Source organism: Punica granatum, chromosome 6 (assembly GCF_007655135.1).
Source record: "Punica granatum isolate Tunisia-2019 chromosome 6, ASM765513v2, whole genome shotgun sequence".
NCBI classification, from domain to species: Eukaryota; Viridiplantae; Streptophyta; class Magnoliopsida; order Myrtales; family Lythraceae; genus Punica; species Punica granatum.
The window spans coordinates 19,553,103-19,573,116 of record NC_045132.1 but is presented as its reverse complement, the minus strand read 5'-3'; the positions used below and the strand labels follow the sequence as shown (position 1 = coordinate 19,573,116).

Below are 20,014 nucleotides of genomic sequence, written 5' to 3'. Positions count from 1 at the left end.
ATTTGTGGCTGCCAAAAGCATGCCAAAATACTTTATATATTATGTAAATCAAACTGGGTTTAACTAAAATAGAAGAAAAAAGGTCTAGAACTGTGGCAGTCGCATAACGGTTCGCATTGCTTATTTGCTTTATAAGGAAGAAACATCACATACATAAAATTACGCAGAAAAGACCCACGTATATATATGAGAGGCCATACCAGGAATCTCTCTTATTTAGTACATAGATAAGCCTGTCAATGAAAGTAGGGGACGTGCCTATAGAGGAAATTAAAGAAGAGAGTCCTATAGTAAGAGCTGAGACAGAGGAATAAGACAGTTCCGAGGAATGCCACGACATATGATCCCGCAAAGCTCCATGCGAAGGCAATTTTGAAAGAGTCCTCTTGATGCTCTGCGGGTGGTGGTGTTAATGGTGATCCCTCCGTACTGTTGCATGTTTCCAGTGGTGGTCCGCATAGGTATGGGTTGCCTTTGTAACTCTCTCTTGTGAAAGTCGCAAATTGCCATTTCTGCTCCGGTGTCCTTCCAGACAAGTTGTTGTAAGCGATGCTGAATGTCGACATGCGGTAGAGACCTATCAATGGTCGTGGTATCTCGCCACTTAAGCCGTTGTGCGAGAGGTCCAGGCTCTCTAATTGGTCTAAATAAGAGAATGTAACCAGTATCGATCCAGTCAGATGATTGTACGAGAGGTTCAGGGAATGGATATCATCCAAATAGCCAACCTCGAGGGGAATGGACCCGGACAGATTATTGCAAGAGAGGTCTAGCGCAGACATTTGTTCCAACACTATACCTTTATATGATTCATGTCTATACTTTGACGTGAACTCCACTTCTTCAGGACTGTTCGCAATAGTATACATACTAATTTCAACATATATGGGTGTTTTCTCACCATAACGTTTAGTGACTCCCTCCATCGCAGCAGAATTGGGTATTTGAAATGTTCCATCAGAAGCTTGTGAATAATTCCCAAATGCCAATTTACCGAAACATGAAGGAATCCTTCCAGAAAAATGATTGCGAGAGAGATCCATCAAACTTATACTGCGAAGTTGGCACAATTCCTCTGGTATTAGCCCTTCAAAACTATTTCCTGCCAACAAGAGAGCCCTCAATTCTGAGAGAGAACCAAGCCAAGGTGGAATGACACCTGACAATGCATTGTCGCGAAGATCTAATGTCACCATCGATGAAGCATCATGAAGAAACCCTGGTAATGGTCCTCTAAGGTTGTTTCTTTCTAAATGCAAATGTGTTATTCTTGAGGCATTTACACAGGAAAGCATGCTGGGACCGAGATCATTACCGGAGAGGTCCAAGTACTTAAGTTCCAGGTTGCAAAAGCTCGACGGCAAGGTGCCCCTGAAGGAATTATCCGCCAATATAAGGACACCTATTCCCTGAAAGCCTCCAATCCAATTTGGTATAGGTCCCGAAAATTTGTTGCTGCTCAAGTCTAAGAAATATAAGGGAGAGCTATCGAGCAACCTCGATGAAATCTCTGCAGAGGACCGATTGTCACTCAAACTATTGTTTGACAAAAGCAAGTGCCATAGTGATGGACAACGCATTAGTTGCTCCGGTAGCTCTCCTACGAATTTGTTACTCGACAAGTCTACAGACACCAACCATTGGGACGTCTGGCAAAGTGAAGAAGGAATTCTACCTTTGATGGAATTCCTGGACATGTTTAAATACTTTAATCTTGGAAAGATGGAACCAAAATAAGAAGGGAGCTCTCCTTCAATAGAATTGGAGGACACATCGATCTTCTGCATTTCATCATTGAAGAGACTGGAATTCAAGCTGTTTAAGTTACCAGAGAAAGAGTTGCCCATAAGATTGAAGACTTGTAGCTTTGTGTTATTCTCCAGTAACCAACTCGGGAACTGTCCGCCTAAGTTGGTGTAGCTGAGTTCAAGTACTACCAGGTCATGCTGCTGCATTAGAAAACTGGGAACAAAGCCATGCGGTTTGTCGAAAATGCAGTTTGATAGGCGAAAGTCGACTAACTGATGTGACGAAGGAAGTGGAGCCTCCCCGGTTTCCAATATCAGTCTACGGCTGTTGTCTCTAAGATCGAACACTTTGAGCTTAGAGTTATTAGCCAATGAAGCAAGTGAAAACGAGCCTTCAAAAGCGTTCCCAGAAAGAGATATATATTCAAGAGACCTGTGGCTGGAGAGGAGGGAAGGTGGAATGGCACCCCTGAAATGATTATAAGAAAGGCCGAGTGTATAGAGGGAGGTCATGTTGGAAAGGCACGGTGGGATGCTGCCCGCGAATGCATTTCCACTAATATCCAACTCCTCAAGGCCCCTCAATTCACACAAGCTTGTTTTACCTGCCACAAGTTAGAAAATGCTAATAAATTATTGGTAGTCCTCCATATTATGCCACGATGACCTTTAATGCTGCCCAAGTTAACTAAAACAGAGTATTTTTCAGAAAACTTGCCTTCGAATATTGGGTCACTCAGATGATTAAATCCGATTGATAAGTGCTTAAGAGATGTCATATTCCAAATGACCGAGAGCTCACCCTCACGGCTCATTTCATTCCACGAAAGCTCAAGTGTCTCCAGCTTCAACCCTTTCATACATATACATGCGCGAACATAAATTTCTTTACTTTGTAAAATTAAAAAATAAATAGTCCATCATTTTTTGCCTATTGATTAGCAAGGTACATACCTTTAAGATGATTCAAGTGCTCCAGTGAATTATCACTTAAATATAAATCCGTGAGACAAGGTAGTCCATTCAAGTTCGGAACTTGCTTCAGAACATTGCCACTTAAATCTAGCGATTGTAGGTTCTTCAATCTTAAGGTGTTGGTAAAACCTGCATGTGTATCTCTCTATATATATTATACAGGCAAAACAAAATGTTCGCGGGCAACTCCATAAGAAATCGGCTAATACTACATGATATTAGTTTTGAAGGGTCGGTTGGACTTATCAAAATCTCTTTATTATATCAAAGTCATTCTTTGGAAAAAAAAAAGAAAAGAAAAGAAAAAGAAATGAAAAATACTTTCACGGCAATATATAATCATTCCTCCTTTCCCCATTCAATTAGTTTTTGTCCTATTTTATTAAACTAGCTTGTAAACAGTAATATATATATATGTACACATGTACACATATTTGATTTGATTTTTGTTGCAAGATGTGTACAAAGATGTTGTATATCATGTCCAATTTGATGATAGCAATCTCCAAAAAGCCTGTATGTGGAGTTAATGATAAATGAATGAAATTGAATAATTCCACATATAAACTTAATCAGTGGAGCTCCTCAATGGAAGGAACATGGACGCATAAGAGACCATGGCCTTTCTTTTCAGAATACTTGCCTTCAAATATTGAGTCATCCAGGTTATTCTCTCTGATTGACGGGTGTTTAAGAGATGTCATATTGCAGATGATCAAGAGCTCATCCTCGCTGCTCAAATGATTACTAAAGGCAAGATCAAGTGTCTCCAGTTTCAACCCTGTCATACATATACATAGGTGAACATATATTTTTATTTTGTAAAAAATAAAAATAAATAGCTTACATTTTTTTCGGTTACAAATAGTCTATATATATATTTTCCACTAACTAGCAAAGCACCATTGACATGATTCAAATGCTAGTCTACAATTTTTTTTCTACTGACTAGTGGGTACGTACCTTTAAGATGATTCAAATTCTCAAATGAATTAGCACTTAAAAAGATCTCCGTGAGAGAAGGTAGCCCATCCAAGTTCGGAAGTTGCTCCAGGTAAAGATTGTCATTTAAATTTAATGATCGTAGGTTCTTCAGTCTCAAGGTACTTGTAAAACCTGCGTGTATATCTATATATTACATTGGCAAAACAAAAAGTTCAAAGTCCACTCCATGAAAAACGGCGAATACGGCTTAACACTATAGGGTTAGGAGGATGAATATAGCTGAAATTTTTAGCATTTTTTTTAATTGTCTCGAACTCATCCCTCTTTTTTTTTTTAGACCCTTATGGTTGAAATGGCAATTGCCCATTAACTGGCATTGACGTGGGTGTAAACAACGTCAAGTATTATAAAGGTGTCATTGAAATAATTATGTGAAATATATAAAAATAAAAATAATTGAAATAGAAAAATAAAAAATCCAAATAAAATACTAGGGTATTTTTTTTTAGGTTTTTATTCAATTCGGGAGTTTAAAGCAATGCCAGCGACCACCACCCCTTCATCAAGGTCGGAGGAGGAAGCTTTGGTTGTCAGTAGTCTCGATGAGGGGGATGGTGGTTGTTGGCCTGACCACTAGCTCCCAATTCAAGCCAAAAGAAAAAATGAAGCACTAAATCGGAGAGCCACGATGAGAAGGGGAAGCTGGGGCCTCACCGGCAGTCATCACCCCCTCATTCGAGGTCACCGACCATCCTCTTGTTCGAGATCATTGATAGCCTTGGTAGGAGCCAATAATCTCAAATGAGGGGGTGGTGACCATCGGCATGGCCCCATCGCCCTCTCCTTACTGTACCTTCTCCCCCCAATTTTTATTATTTTATTTTTTTGAATTAGAAAACCCTGTATTGCTATGTGGTTGCCACCGGCATGGTCCCACCACGAGCAACCACCTAACCCAGGAAGGTGCTAGGTTTTTTCTTTAATTTTCTTTCAAAAACTATTTTATGGATATTTTCATTTTCACATAGGCATTTTAAATACAGGTAAAAAATGATTTAAAGTCGATTATGTCCACATCACCACCGGTGAACGGTGAGTTATGATTTAGACCATAAGTATCTAATGGAGCAAATTTTCTAGGACTAAAAAAGTTAAAAATAAAACTTATAGAATTTAATTTCAAAAGTGATAAATTTATAGGACCATTTTTCTAATTATCCCATATATAAAATATATATGTGTGTACATGTACATGTTTGATATTTAGTTGTGATAGTGCGCAATAAGTGTATAGTATACGTTGAATTGTAGATCATTTCAATTTGATAATACCAATTAATCACCAAAGCATGCATGTGGATTTAATGATAAGTGTACAAAATTGAATAATTTCTACTATCAGCTTAATCATGTGGGAGTGTGAGAGAGAGAGAGGACCAGCGAGGCCGGCAGTTGAGCTCAGGTCGAGTACTTGTAGTTCCTCTAAAGGAAGGAACAAGGATGCATCAAGCAACCACGGCAACAAGAGTTCATCATTATCTCGTGTGCCATTGAGGTAGAGTTCGGTCACCCGCATAGTATTGGCAATGTTGTCGCACTTAATTCCCTCCCATCGGCAGCAGTCTCGGCTATTGGCATGCCACAAGGGAAGAGCAGTTCCGTTCAGGGAGTTGAAGGCGGCTTTGAGGTTAAGCAGCGCAGCTCTCTCATCTTCCATACAACCTAATACGCATGGCCTCCCGCTCAGCTCACAATCTAATAATAATAACGTCGTCATCACCCATATAGTCCACACAACACATAAACGCAATAAACTCAACTTCATCCCTAATCAAATCTCTCCCAAGAAACACAGATATATATATATATATATATATATATATATAGGGATATGTAGTCTTTCCCAAGAGTGTGGTAATATATATATGGTGAGAACATCAATGCACTTACATTGACAGAAAGTAGAAACACCAGAGGAGTCATCAATTGTTTTTCCAAGTCTTTTGAGAAAACGATAGATCTTGCATTTCTTATTGGACAAAAGTTATAGGGTTCCCACTTAATATATATCGTTCAAGGGTGTCATGGTGGAATTGTCTTCATTTGGTTGAGGGGACATGAATAGTTGATGTTCTAGTTCGCGTGTGGAATAAGTTTAATTCAAGAACATGAGAAATCAAACATATAGATTGTAACGTATGATACAGAGCACTTAACTACTTAGGGTCCTTAGCCAGAAAAATAACAACCACCACATGATCCAAGAAGACTTCCATTCCACTGAATCTGTTACTCGTCTTTCGTAACTTCTTTGTTATTTCCAGCATGGCAAATGCGTTACTAAGGATAGGCCATTCAAGTTTGTCTCCCTGGGCTTGTATAATTCCACACGGACAATTAGAGTAGAAAAGCACGAGTTTATAAGGGATTGAGTACCACAACCCGCTGTCAGCTTGAATTTTTGAATTTGAGATGATGGGCCCAATCTTATAGGTCTAGTGAAAATTTTACAGCTTATTCGTCTCAAGTTTATCATCAACCCACTTATCGTGACAAAAAGTAGCGATAATATAGGATTCATCAATTAGGGCCTGTTTGATTCCCAAATATCAAATTTTAACTTTAACTTTAACTTTAACTCAATACACTACACAACAAAAACACACATTTCCCAAGTAAAAAATTTTAACTTTAACTTTAACTCAACACACTACACAACAAAAATACACGTTTCCCAAGTCAAATTTATAATCACATCTCATTTGTCATTTTCCATAATTAAAATCAAAATCAAAATTAAAGTTACTTTAACTCTGAATCCAAACGCACCCTTATTTTCTTTCTACAAGTCATTCAAAAATGATAGATCATGCATTACTGGAAAGAGTTATAGTGGACCCATTAATTGACAGTTGATGTTCTAGCCAACCATCATATTCGTGTATGGACTAAGTTAAATGAAGGACAAGAAAAATCAAACATATAAGAATACAAAAGGCATATTTTTGTATTTAAAATTTCTTTATCTATTTATTTTTTAAAAAAAGTATTTATTTCATAATTTTCTAATATGTACATAGATTTTTTAGCAATTAAAATGATTTTTATCAATTAATCTTAATTAACGAAATTTTAAAAAAAGAAATGGGGAGGTGGGCGCGAGTGAGAGTCAATTCGGATTTGGAACCATGAAGGAAGAAAGAGAGAGGAGAAAGAAAGGGGAGAGGGAGAGGGAGAGGGAGAGGGAAAAAGAAAAGCGCTAATGGTTTATTCTTGTAAATTTGCGATCATATCTTTGATTTAAGAGAGAGTAATTAATTAAAATTATTGTGGATGAATAAAATTAAAATTAAAATTTATACTAAAACCATTCTTCTCCCTTCTAATAGTATAGATTATGAGAGTTCGTAACGGAAAATACAACACTTCGGTTCATGTGGTGTGGAAAGCTCCGTATGACAGCATCTCTTAGTACCCGTTTGGTATCGAGAATGGAATAGAAATGAATGGATTATATATAGGAAATGTAACGGTATTGAGTGAAAAAAATATTCTATTACAAAATGAAGGAATATAATTATAATATTAGACTTATTTACCAGATATATAAATTAAAAGAACATATATGATAGTTTACAACATATATCATATAATGAGGGAATGACTATTCCATTTCTTTTATGAGGGAATGTTCATTCTATTAAAAATAATGAGGGAATGCCCTTCTAATTTACATAAAAGATACTAGTGAGAAAGTGAGTGAAATAAAGAAACGAGCATTCTATTTCATTTCATGCCATTCCCGCTTACCAAACAAGACCTTAGGGAATGCATTACACTAATCTCACATAACTTATTTGTTATTTCTGGCATGATAAATGCATTACCCAAGGTCGTGCCGCTTGGACTAGTTCAACGAACGAATTCGCGCAAAGGGATGCCTAGAAATTGAAGTCTCGAACTCTCCATTACTATAAGAAACTAACCAAGTTGGGTAGTGAATCAATCACACATGGTCCTCACACCCAGCTTACAGTCTAATAACAGTAACATCATCACCATCGTAGTCCTGACACATAACATAAACGCGCTATAAACTCAACTCCATCCTGATCGATCTCTCCCAATAACACACACATATGAATATATTATGCAGCCGTGTCAACATTCGTGTAATAATATATACAGTGGTAACATCCACGCTCTCATCCTAATAGAAAGCACAGTATATAATAGTCAATAATTATTTCCCCTAAGGTCTTGAGAAATTAATACTGATAGATCTTGCATTTATTGGACAAGTTGTAACTGGACCCAAACTTAATATGGTTGACGGGAGTTGGTGTACTGGACATTGTTCTTTAGTCTCTCTACAGTGGGAACATTAATTGATCAGACTTTGACGTTCAAGCCAAGTGTGATATTCGCGTGGAAAATACGTTCAAACTGAAGGTCGATGCCGGTCTCAGAAGAGATAAACCGTTCTGAATTAAGTCTTGCTTCTCTTTCATGTCAGCCCGCAGAGAAAGGTGTTGCTCTAAATATAGCTTCTTCCATCAAGCACGGTGAATTGAATGTTTATTACTGGCCTCGCGATAATTATTTCTTTCTTTTTGACATTTGGCTTACCTGCCAAGCGACTATAGATCGAGCTCAGTTAACTGTGATGCGGTATATATCACAGCTTAGCAACCTATAGCTTGAAAGGCCCAGATTCTCCTAGAAATAGTAACAGGTATAGATCTATTGAGATGAGAGAATGAATGGGACACTGGGGAGGCCATCTCTCACGACACTACAAGAGATATGATATTTCCCTGCAGCTAATTTGACCTTTAGCTGCGATTTTAAGTTTTTAACTGCAGCATATATCTTTCCCTGCAGTTGGGGAACTGCTGGGCGAGTAACCGTGGGGAACGTTATGCACTGCGGTTTTGCAACCGCAGGTGAAGCTGAGCTTTGGCCTGCGGTTTTTGGACAGCATGGAAAAAGTTTCTTTGGAGGCAGTTTTCACTGCAGGCTAAGCTGGAAAACGCGTGGCCAGATATCAATATTATATAATAGGATTAATCACGTAAAAAAGTACAATTTCTTCTGAAATTTCTAATTCTATTATGATCTTTTAAAGATAGTACATAAAAACATGACATTTGATTTTTATCTCGTTTCTATCACGCCGTTAATTTTTCCATTAATCTTAACAGAAACGGCTGACGCTGGCTTGACGGTGCCACATGATTTGATTTAATTGGATGGATGGACCCAAAAGATTTATTTGATAGAAATAATTTTGAAAAATAAAAAAAGAAAAAATTATAAAAAAATATAATGAACTTGTCATGTCGCAGCAGCCCCTGAGGAGACTGTCCTCGTCGAAGTGACGCAGATGAGGAAGGCACCCTTGGCGCGGGTGTAGGGGACAAGGCGGAGGAACTCCTAAGTGTTGCCGGACTTGCTGAAGAGGACGAGGACGTCAAGGGAGGTGAGGATGCCGATGTCACCGTGGAGGCATCGACCGGGGAGAGGAAGGCAAAGCAGGTGTCAAGGGAGACGAGGGTTTGGAGATCTTGTGGGCGATAAAGCCGGACTTGCTGACGCCAGAGAAGAAGATGGTGTTGTCGAGGAAGGAGAAACGGAGGAGGGACTAGGTGAAGGCTAGGGTTTAGGAGAAGTTGAGGTGCTTGAAGAAGTAGTTGAGGTGACCCTGCTGGGCCTTGAAGAGGTTGAGGAGGGTGGCCATGTCGACGGATTCGGTGGCGGTCTTAGGATTGGTGGGCGGGAAGTCTATGGAGAATGTGGGCAACGAACCCATTTTCTTGATTTCTGCTAAATATGTTGGATTTTCTTGATTTTGTTGAGATATGCCAGACGGAAAAATTGAGAAAGAAACCACAAACTTATATGAGGTGTGGATTTAGCAATTTATTAGCTTAAACTTTTAGATTGCGAATGGGCTTAAGTCCGTATTGCTCAAGCAGAAATTTTACATAGTATCAGAGTGAGTTATGCTTTCGCGCACTCGTGTGGACTTACACCACATCAGATTTGATTTTGAGGTAACTAAGAGCACCTCATGTTAGTCAGGCCTGATAGTGACCCGGTCCAGTTCTTAGGTAACTAAAGGTGCACCTTTAGGTAAGCCCAAGTGTGGAACTCAAGGCTAGTTTGGTGTTTAACCCCCATCGTCGGAGCACGGAAGAGAATGTTCCGCTCATGGTCAGTTGTTGAGAGGTGGTGTTTAAGGGCACATAGCATATGCTGAACCACACGTTGCCGCGTGAGTACAGGTGTTGAGATACGTTGTTCCACGGAAAAATTGGGAAAAAACCACAAGCTTATATGAGAGTTGGCTCCAATAACCTATCAGATTAAGTTTTTGGGTTGCAAATGGATTTAAGCCCGCGTAGGCCCAATTGAGAATTTTACAATTTCTGCTAAAAATGTCAAATTTTTCTTGATTGGAATAAGGAAACCGAGGACACGGGGACAGTAAGGGGGAAGAGATATGGGAGGAGGGATAGAGGAGAGGCGGTCGGCGAGGTGGAAGAATGATTTTTTCCCCCTTAAATTTTTTCTTTTTTTAGAATTATTTTTATTAAATAAATCTCGTGAGGTCCACACGTTCAACCAAACCGCGCCATGTGGCACCTTCAAGCCAGTGTCAGCCGTTTCCATTAAGATTAACAGAAAAATTGACGGCATGATAGAAATGAGACAAAAATCAAAGATCGTACTTTTTAATGCTATTTTTAAAAGGTCGGAATAGAATTGGGAAATCGAGCAAAGATCGTATTTTTTTATGTGATTAACCGTGTATAATAAATTATAATACACCCCAATTGTGCCTCTCTTTTTTTAAATATTTACTTTTCCAACATTATCAATACCCGACCAAATACCGAATACAGAAGTATACATCTAAGATAAGCTGCATAAAGTAAATATATATATTATTATTAATATCTAAAATGAATGAATAGTCATACAAAGCAGCAAAAAAAAAAAAGGAATAGTCATGCAACGGTACGACAACTAGTCTCTAAATTAATGCTTCTACATTATGAATTTGAGATCTATCCAGAATCAAAAGCACCAAAAAAAAAATCCTAAATCTAAGATAATAGACTAATTAATTTGTCGAGAGCATCCTCTATCTTGGAAAAAAAATCAGAGCCCTTTTCTTAAAAAAATTACAATTTGGAATTAAAAAAGATTTAATCGACAAATGGAAAACTGGAGAATTTTAAAAAATCTGTAATCTACATGCAGTTTGCCATGATGGAGAAGAAAGTTTTCTTAAAAAAATTAATTCAATTCGATATTAGTAAACATATATTTTTGCAATTTTTCACTTTTTAGAAAATTTTCCTTAAAAATTGAAAAAAAAATTCTCCATAAGTAAACAGGCCATAAGATGTGCTGAAAGGGCCACAGTCGACCTATATATGAATCATATGAAAGAACCAACTTTTAATATACTATAGAAATGCCACGCCCGATACACAATACTAAAATATGAGCAATTAGCGCCAGACTCGCTAGGTAACCCTCACTTATTCCTCACTAATCCGTCGATAAAATTTTACGGCGGATTAGCGAGGGAAATATAGGCTAAGTCCGTCGCTAATCCATAAAAAAAATTATCCACATTAGCAAGAGATCGGCCCTTGATAATACCTGATAAATTTACCGGCGGATTAGAGAGGGATTGGATCCCTCTCTAATCCATACAAAATTTTAAAAATATTTATTCACGTTAGCGAGGGATCGGCCTTCCAAGAAATGTTTTTGATATTTAGGAAAATAAAAATAAATAATATCAATATAAATGTAAAAGTATAAGTAATATAAATACATTGAAGTGTAGTAGAATCACAAGTGAAATTCGATTAGCGAAACGGTTAAGGAGATTGGCGTGAAACGGATAGTGAGGCATATGACTCTCGTTAATCCCTCGCTAATACCAGTATTGTTAGCAGTGACAATTTTATAATTGATATATCTCTTCATGTTCGTGATAATCACCATCAGACCCAGATGAGCATATCGCTATCAAGGCTTCAGCTATTTGCTCCATTCTACGAATTGAGCCGAGTTTATGCACATATAGTTGCCAATTTTTTCGGGGCACTCAAGGGATATTCAAGGTGGCTTAAACCTTTCTCCTAAACTTTCTAAAATTAATACATAACTAGTTGAAGACCCGCGCATTGTGCGGACAATTACTAACGAACTTAAAGATAGAAATCTTGAAATATCAAAATTTATATATCATTAAATAATATAAAATTTGATCTTTATATGAACATATATAGATTATATATATGATTGAGTTTTATATAAAATTAGAATTAAGCAAAATGAATTTCAAATTATAGAAATTAATTTAATATTTTTCCATTATAATATGTAAAACGTGCATGAAAAACTATTATGATAAGAAAACAAGAAAATAAAGTTTTAATCTTAATGATATAAGAATGGCTATGTAAAATATGATGTGGCTGTATAAAATATGATATACTAAGTAGATTCTTTTATTACTATATACACACACAAAAATATATAAAGTACAAATACACAAAATATCTTTTCTCAATATTATACAATCTAAGATAATTATTGGATCATGTATCGAACAAAAGGTAGTGAAACTCAAAATATATACTTACAAATGAAGTTGATTATTGATAGTAAAAATCAATGGCAATGTTATTATTGTTATGACTATTCAAATCAAATTTTATAAAAATAAATAAATAGTATCGAACTTAAATTGATGAAAGAAAGATATCAATTGAATTATAAAATAATAATAAAAAATAAATATTGAAGGATCTTCAATTACTAGAGCACTACCATATTAAAACTGCAATAAAGATTTCATTAACTGAAACAATCGATAGAGAAATAATTAATTTGAAATTTGCATTAAAAAACTTATCCTTCAAAGCAAAATTCAATCAAAGAATAAGAATAAATAAATAATGTTCCTGAGCTTAAAGTTCATGGAGAAAATTTTTCTATTAAATTATGAATTAAACAAAGAAAAAATTCAAGGCATATAAATAAGAAAAATCTAACAATTACTGAAGCAACGCTCATAATGAAACTGCAATGGAGATCATGTGAAAATAATCAATATCGAAAGAATCAGTATTGAATTTGCATTAAAAAATCCATTCAATAAATCAAAATTCAACCAACAAAAAGAAAAATTTGGAGGAGAAGGAAAATAATATTCAAGGTATATAAATATAAAAAAAATCTTACAGTCATTGAAGCCACATCCATAATGTAACTTGAATAGAGATCATGTCAAAACAACTAATATCAAAACCATTAATTTCACATTTACATTAAGAAATTTATTCAACAAAGAAAAATAAAAGGAGGAGAAAAAGGGTTTAGAAAAATATTCAAGGTTCAGGGAATTTGGATTCAGCTTTGAAAAGGCTTCAACTCATGGACTAATTAAGCTAGACGGAAGCTTGGGGAAGGTTTACAGGCATGAGAGAGCTCTCGTATCCGTTTGAAAAAATTTGAAGGCCTACTTCGAATTATGGCGTTAATTTTTCCGTCAATATTTAATGGTGTTGTTGACGTGGACCGAAAGTGAGCCCATCCTTGCCACTGTGACTCTTTGCCCATGATAGATTTGGAAAAATAATTAAAATCATGGAATCGATTTGAGAAAAATTAAAATCATGGAATAGATTTGAGTTCCTTTTTTTCATTGACGGACAAATTGACGTTGTGATAGATCATGTAAACTATAGTCATTTTTGGGTAATTTTTAAAGTATTAAATATATTTGAGAAAATTTATGGGATATATAGCGTAAAACCCCTATATTTTACTACATGATAAAAAATTTTCTTATTACGTAAGTGATGATGTGAAAAAGTGAGATATCTCCGTTTTTTATTTTTGAGAATGTGGCAATGTGGCAATGTGAGAATTTGATTTGTGCTTTTTTTTAACATATATAAATATAGCAGAATTTTTTTCAAATTTTAATTGTTACAAAAAGAACCTGTGATTCAATTTTTTTTTCCTAATATTACACTGTTTTTAATCCCTTCACTACTTCTCTCAATATTTTAACAATACAAGACCACGTAAATTTTAAAACTATGTGAAATCTACGGAAATCTTTAAAAGTCTGGACCATATATTATTTGCAATAGAGAGACGGATATTATATCAAATTATTGTTTACCGAGACCTGTGAAAGCAGAGTCTGAAGGCCCTAGTAAGATCGCAATAACCATTCAGATATTAATCTTGATAAATTCGTAAATTCAGAAGATAAATAATATATGGAAGTCGCACTTTAGTAAAGTTTTGAAATGATATGTCGTTTCTCGTGACAATAGAAACATTAGGCCGTTTGAAATTTGAAACTGATTTTAGAATCGTAATTTTGATTTTAACTCTACTCACTAAACAACAAAAACACACGTTTTTCAAGTCAAATTTATAATACCATCTTATTTGTCTTTTTTCGCAATCAAAATCAAAATCAAAATCAAAGTTATTTTAACTCTGAAATCAAACGCCCCTAAATTTTAACATAGATTTTAATTGGTTGAATATGTACGGACTATTTTTTGCAATCATGTTCTATTAGATTATGCAATGAAAGTATGAGAACAGGCGGGCATGGCCAGTCCGACGCCGTTTATTGCAGCTGGAGAAATAGTCATGTTGTCCATACGATTTTTATCTCCACCAAAGGGACTGGCCTTCGACTCCCCGAGCCCCCCACTCGCAAGCCCCCGTGGCGGCCAGAAGGAGCCGAAACCTCCGCCACACGGCACGGCGGCCGCCGGAATTGCTCCAACCCGAAGCTGCCACCTCAAGTCCCGATCTTCACCTCAACATGCTGTCCCTCCGGTTCCCTATTTCAGTAGAGAAGGTGCCTCTCAATGTCAACCGAAGTCCTTGCCCGTCGTCTAAAGCCCAAAACCTCTCATGCTCGTCTTGCTCTCGATCGGCATGGCAACGAGCCTTCGCCGGAGCCACGGGTTTGGCTGCCAGGGAGGAAGATAAGGAGGTCAACGGTCGAATGGCCCTCACCGGAGACTTGGTGAAGCTAGAGGAGCCTCTGCCCTCCGGCCTCCGGTGGGAGCTGATGCCGAGGCACGTGGCTGTAATAATGGACGGCAGTGCCAGGTGGGCACGTCGCCGGGGGCTGCCGGCATCATCGGGCCACGAGGCGGGAGTGCGGTCCTTGAAGGAGCTCGTTGAGCTCTGTGGTAAATGGGGGATTAGGATTCTTACAGTGTTTGCATTCTCTTCCGAGAACTGGTCTCGGCCCAAGGTAAGCTGCGCGCTCCTTGGCGGTTGATGTTTGTTCGAGAAAAATGCTGCTTTGCTCAGGATTTGAGCTTGACTCTTAAGTTAAAATTCGATGAGACGAGCTGCTTCTTGGTGCAGGCAGAGGTTGAATTCTTGATGGGCTTGTTCGAAAGAGTAATAGAATTTGAGTTGCAGAATTTCTCGAGGTAATTTTAAGCTCTCGATCGTATTTTGCTTATCGAGCGAGTTGCTCTAATGCAATGTCTAACTCGTGTTGCCGTTTAGAGCAGCGTATGACAGTCAGAGATCAGAGTCCACTGCTGGTTTTCTTGTTAATGAACTGAAAGTTTGAAGTTTTTCCCGGAATCTTTTGCTGATGAAGTAGTTTGGTTGAGCTGATGAAAATTATTCTGTTATTATGTTGAACTTATGTGCATACTTACAGGATTGAAGTGTATGCCTTATTTGTGAATGGCTCATAAGTCCTCCTGTCCACTGTCCCGGAACTGTCCATTTCACTTATGTATCTTTGGTATCTCTTTTATATGTGCGATTGGCTATTGTAGTAAGAGTCAAATCCTACTGTTAGTAATTGGACTCTATGACTAAAGCCAAGACCTGAATCCGGTTATTTCTCGTATTTGCAACAGAGAAGGGGTGAGAATATCCACAATAGGAGACTCATCGAGGCTTCCCAAGTCATTGCAGAAACTCTTGAATAAGGCAGAGTGCTCGACAAAAGATAACTCTCGACTCCACCTTGTTGTCGCGGTTAGCTACAGTGGAAAATCTGACATAGCTCAAGCATGCAAAAGCATAGCTCACAGAGTGAGAGATGGTCTCATCCAATTGGAGGACGTCGATGAGGAACTGATTGAGGAGGAACTAGCGACTAGCTGTTGTGAGTTTCCCTGTCCAGACTTGCTGATACGGACAAGCGGCGAGCTCAGACTCAGTAACTTCTTGTTGTGGCAGTTGGCCTATGCTGAGCTTTTCTTTTCCGAAGCCCTGTGGCCTGATTTTGGAAAAGCTGAGTTTGTAGAGGCTTTACGATCATTCCAGCAGAGGCTGAGGCGGTATGGTTCGAGGGAGTCATGAGACAGCTATGAAGTAGGTTCTCTTCAATCTACTTATCAGAGATTCTTCAGTCCAACAGAGTCGACTGAGACTTGGACTCATTTAAACGCCGGGGGGGGGGGGGGGGGTGGGGGGGGGGGGGGTGGGGGGTAATAGAAAAATTCAATTAAGCAACAGCTCCTCTAGAAACTGATTCATCGGAAATCTTTCGCCATTATGGTGATGTTACTCTTCAATTAAGTGTTTGCCTGCTCGCGGTTAGTTCCTTCCTGCTGGAGCTTCCTCAGCTATTCATTATGGCCAGTATAATGCAGATCAACTCAGACTTTGAGATTAAACAAGTCGCTGAAGAGTGAAAGATAACTTGAGACTCAGCTGGCTATTCATCTTCATGATGAGTGCAGAAGGGATTTGATTTCTGCTGGTTTACATGTTTGTATGGTGAAGCTGTTCAGCTGCAGACTGTAAGTTTGCTCATTTGTTTGACATATGTATGTTTACTCTGGTCAAGTCTCATCCAGCTTAGTTGGATGCTATCATTAACTGTATAGGAACTAAATAAGCATTTACATATATAGCAGCAGCGGATTTTTCGGTCCTACTTTTATGTACATCCTTGTCACGGATACTTGGGCCAAAAACGAGGGGAGTTGGCAGAGTAAGCTTGTTATCTTGATCGATATGACCTGTTTATATAGTCGACATTGTGGCCATAGATACTTTTAATGTTGTCATTCATAAGTCTTAGATCATATGTTGGCCTTCTTTGTCAGAGATCAGTGTGGCAGCTTCCTCATGTTTAGTGTGAACCATGAAGAAATGGGAAGAGATTTGGATCAACCATGATATATTGATTTGCTTGGACTTTGTACAGTGATTCCGTTCTGCTCCATTCCATTTTGTTCACAACAAACATTGCCTTGGTCATTAGAAGCGAACCCGCTAGATCTGTTACCTACGAAGTTGTGTACTGTCGAGAAATTTCTTGATAGTATTATGTGTTTTTTTTTTCCAGAGATTGTATGGTATATTATTATGTGTTGTTTGCTATTATATTGAGCATGAGATTATGTTGTCAGGCACCTAAACATGATATGAATCATCCCATAGATTAATTTCCTATCCTTATCCTTGTCCTATCCCGTCCCCATCAAAATTTGTGATACCAACAAAACATAAAATTCTTTCCATGGGTGCAAAATTAAGATATATCGATAACGTGCAAAGCGCAGACGCCACGCCTAAATAGAAAAGTGATATCTAAGGACGGAATGAAACTAAAAGATGTTACAATGTCGTGGAATCAAGTTCCCTTGTGTATAGTTTCTGGATAATTGCTTCTGGTGACTATTTCAATCTTCGCATCTTTCAGTATGTTTGGCCAACAATGGATACAGCGCCTCGGAAGAGGATGAGCTTGTCTTTCGGCAACCTTCTTCCAGAGCAACTGGGGTCCAATTCACAAGAAGCAACCATACATAAGATGTTCCGTTTCAAGTTATCGTGTCGAATCTCACAAAAGAAGGAAATGAGTGTACCTGTAAGAAATCTTCACCAGACAAACCTGCAACTACGGTTATAGTAGTGGGATGAGGAGTCATAAGCAAGCCATTTACACTACTTGGGTCGATCTCGGGGGTGAACTCCTCAGTTAGCCTGCAGGTTGATGCATCACGATAATAAGGAGCTGGTGCTAATTGCATCGGATTGCATGCCAATGAAGCCACCCATTTATCTTTGTTATTGATTTCTTCCCTAAGAAGTCGAAAACTGAAATCCTGGAGGACAAAAGGTAAGACTGACGAACAATATCGACATAAAATGATTGATGAATTTTCTTATCTGATGGGGACGGATGGCGGCACACCAGAGTCGCTACATCTAGACGTAGAGACTTAAAAATTTTGCAATACTCGACGAGGAGCTCCCTCAGATGGTCATAAGACCAACCAGCTGGTTTCACCAGGCAAGAGGAGCCGATCAGTAGATCGGCCTTCCAGTACTTGCTGCTACATGGCAGTGGATTCTTCGTCCATATGAGAGGCATCAACACCCGACTCATTGCACAGAGCCTGAACCACCTTAGCTCTGGAGTCTCGAGATTGATGTCCGCCAGTCCTCAACAGTCACTAATGTTTATACTTTTAACTAATGGATTTAAAATTCTGATCCTTCTCAATGAGCTGCAGTAGCTGAGATCCAAGTCTTCCAGCACCGGGAACCTAGAGAGGAATTCTCCGAGCCATTCATCGCTTCTGGTTACATTCACCAAGTCTAACCTCTTGAGATATGGACTGTGATGCACAGAAACACTCGGGATTCGATTTCAAGTGGAAAGAATGTGTAGTGAAAGCTTTCTAGACTCGGAGCTTCTATTTCGACAGGATAAAATGTTTCAGCAAGATTAACCGCCCTGATATTACGAAGACCAGAGACCCTGATTTTAGTCAGGCCGGTGCATTGTGCCATAAAGAGAAACTCGAGCGAGTGGCATGCGCTCATGAGCCTCTTGAAAGTCTCATCATCCACAGAAATACGTTCGAGAGTGAGCGACCGCAGAGACTGGAGGTTTGTTGAATTAGAGGAAGGAGCCAAAGCCAAACCTGCTAATTCCAAGGAAATAACCGACGGGGCGGAGAGAATCCTTTCTGATATCGGCAGATGTGGGGGGAGGTTCCCATATCTACAAACAAGGCTTATCTCTTCGACATTGTTATCGAGAGCAATACCTATGCATTTGTTGACCAGACGGACCCAATCATTGGTGGCATCCTGGAGGCAATGCCGAAAGTCGAATTTGAGCTTGTCTATCTTTAACCGTTGCTGTTGAAATCTCGTTATGGTCTCATCCACAAACTCTGCCATTCTCTCGAGCCTTTCCCTGATTAACGGAGGGCTAATTGATAGTACTGCAGTAACTGCAACTTTATTTGCCAACAAAATCATCAGTGTTGATGTCGAGGATCGGGAAAGAAGAGGACGCCAGAGCCCATGACTTGCACACTGCAGCCGCCTTCACGACTTCCCGGAAAGGCAAGAAGGAGAATATGTGGTGGATTAGGGGCTCCGGTAAGAAGCTGCTTGAGAATCCACTGTCCTCCACACCATCGTCATCATCCATCGCCAACAAATTAGGATAATCACTGTCCTTTGTAATTTGCTTTGCAGGAGAATGCTAGAAGCAACTATACGCGTATATTCATGCAAATATACCCGTGCATGTATATATATATATATATATATATGCGAAAAAAGATATCAAAGATATCGGATGCTTAGATATCACAGACTAAGAATTGAGATTTGGGTAGATATTCTGGAGATTTTGGTGTACAGAAAGAAGGTTGAATTAATTTCCTCATCAAAATGCCCGCTTGGTCGATCTCCCGAATTGGATTAGGCCATTGGACTTCTGGATACTGGATGTATATCGAAAAAAAAATCCCGATTAAAAGGTATCACAGATATCGGGCACGACCACTAGAATCCATTTGGCAAATTGAATGATCAATTACTGCGCTACATACTAGTCATCAGAGTCAAATATAAAATCTTGTTCAAGTACATGACCAAATGAAATTTGCTGCGGTCAGAGCTGCTGGTTTTCTTTTTAATGAACTGAAAGGTCGAAGTTTTTCCCGGGATTTTGTGCTGAAGTAGTTATGGTTGAGCTGATGAATGCACAATGAAGATGATAACGTATATCGATGTATATTAATTTCCCTATTGAGGTCCTCGCAAGCGATAAACTGCTACTGAATACACAGGCTGCATATCTGTCAAATCGGAGAATCCTGAGGAGATGAAGGGGCTTGCACCTGCTAATCGCATCCATCATAGCGGTTGAGGTGTTCTGCACATCGGAAAATTAAGTTTGGGTGACTTCAATTGAGTTCTAGGAGATTAATATGTTATGTGGAGGTCTGGCTGCAGTGGATCTGATTGATTCAAGGACTTTGAATTGA

The 20,014-nt window shown here is 38.4% G+C and overlaps 2 protein-coding genes and 1 long non-coding RNA gene across 5 annotated transcripts; 1 reads left to right on the top strand and 2 right to left on the bottom strand.

Annotated features, from left to right (window-relative positions):
• Positions 1-96: 96 nt before the first annotated feature.
• Positions 97-5,753, bottom strand: LOC116209911 (receptor-like protein 13). 3 transcript variants are annotated; one of them, XM_031543668.1, is made up of 7 exons: positions 5,619-5,753; positions 5,106-5,423; positions 3,687-3,851; positions 3,367-3,504; positions 2,703-2,852; positions 2,467-2,601; positions 97-2,353 (listed from the first exon to the last, which is right to left on the bottom strand). In XM_031543668.1, exons 2-7 carry the CDS (start codon positions 5,383-5,385, stop codon positions 237-239), a joined length of 2,985 nt encoding a protein of 994 aa, XP_031399528.1. In that variant the 5' UTR covers positions 5,386-5,423; positions 5,619-5,753; the 3' UTR covers positions 97-236. The 3 variants fall into 3 exon arrangements, with proteins under 3 accessions (XP_031399528.1, XP_031399526.1, XP_031399527.1); XM_031543666.1 differs by lacking the exon at positions 5,619-5,753 and having other exon boundaries at positions 98-2,353; positions 5,106-5,608; XM_031543667.1 differs by lacking the exon at positions 5,619-5,753 and having other exon boundaries at positions 99-2,353; positions 3,687-3,839; positions 5,106-5,608.
• Positions 5,754-14,352: 8,599 nt separating this feature from the next.
• Positions 14,353-16,922, top strand: LOC116211648 (dehydrodolichyl diphosphate synthase 2-like). The gene is made up of 3 exons (XM_031546111.1): positions 14,353-14,994; positions 15,111-15,178; positions 15,623-16,922. Exons 1-3 carry the CDS (start codon positions 14,554-14,556, stop codon positions 16,068-16,070), a joined length of 957 nt encoding a protein of 318 aa, XP_031401971.1. The 5' UTR covers positions 14,353-14,553; the 3' UTR covers positions 16,071-16,922.
• Positions 16,923-17,239: 317 nt separating this feature from the next.
• LOC116211649 lies at positions 17,240-19,208 on the bottom strand. Its single transcript, XR_004157718.1, has 2 exons — positions 17,588-19,208; positions 17,240-17,496 (listed from the first exon to the last, which is right to left on the bottom strand). It is a non-coding gene; the product is annotated as an uncharacterized LOC116211649 (long non-coding RNA).
• Positions 19,209-20,014: the final 806 nt, after the last annotated feature.

Excerpts from the sequence above, each read along its gene's own strand:
- LOC116209911 (XM_031543666.1), bottom strand. The coding sequence starts at position 5,493 with ATGAAGTTGAGTTTATTGCGTTTATGTGTTGTGTGGACTATATGGGTG. Across the intron at positions 3,505-3,686 it reads GAATTTGAATCATCTTAAAG|GGTTGAAACTGGAGACACTT; the intron begins GTACGTACCCAC and ends TATGTATGACAG. Across the intron at positions 2,354-2,466 it reads GAGTGACCCAATATTCGAAG|GTAAAACAAGCTTGTGTGAA; the intron begins GCAAGTTTTCTG and ends AACTTGTGGCAG.
- LOC116211648 (XM_031546111.1), top strand. The coding sequence starts at position 14,554 with ATGCTGTCCCTCCGGTTCCCTATTTCAGTAGAGAAGGTGCCTCTCAAT. Across the intron at positions 14,995-15,110 it reads AGAACTGGTCTCGGCCCAAG|GCAGAGGTTGAATTCTTGAT; the intron begins GTAAGCTGCGCG and ends TTCTTGGTGCAG. Across the intron at positions 15,179-15,622 it reads GAGTTGCAGAATTTCTCGAG|AGAAGGGGTGAGAATATCCA; the intron begins GTAATTTTAAGC and ends TATTTGCAACAG.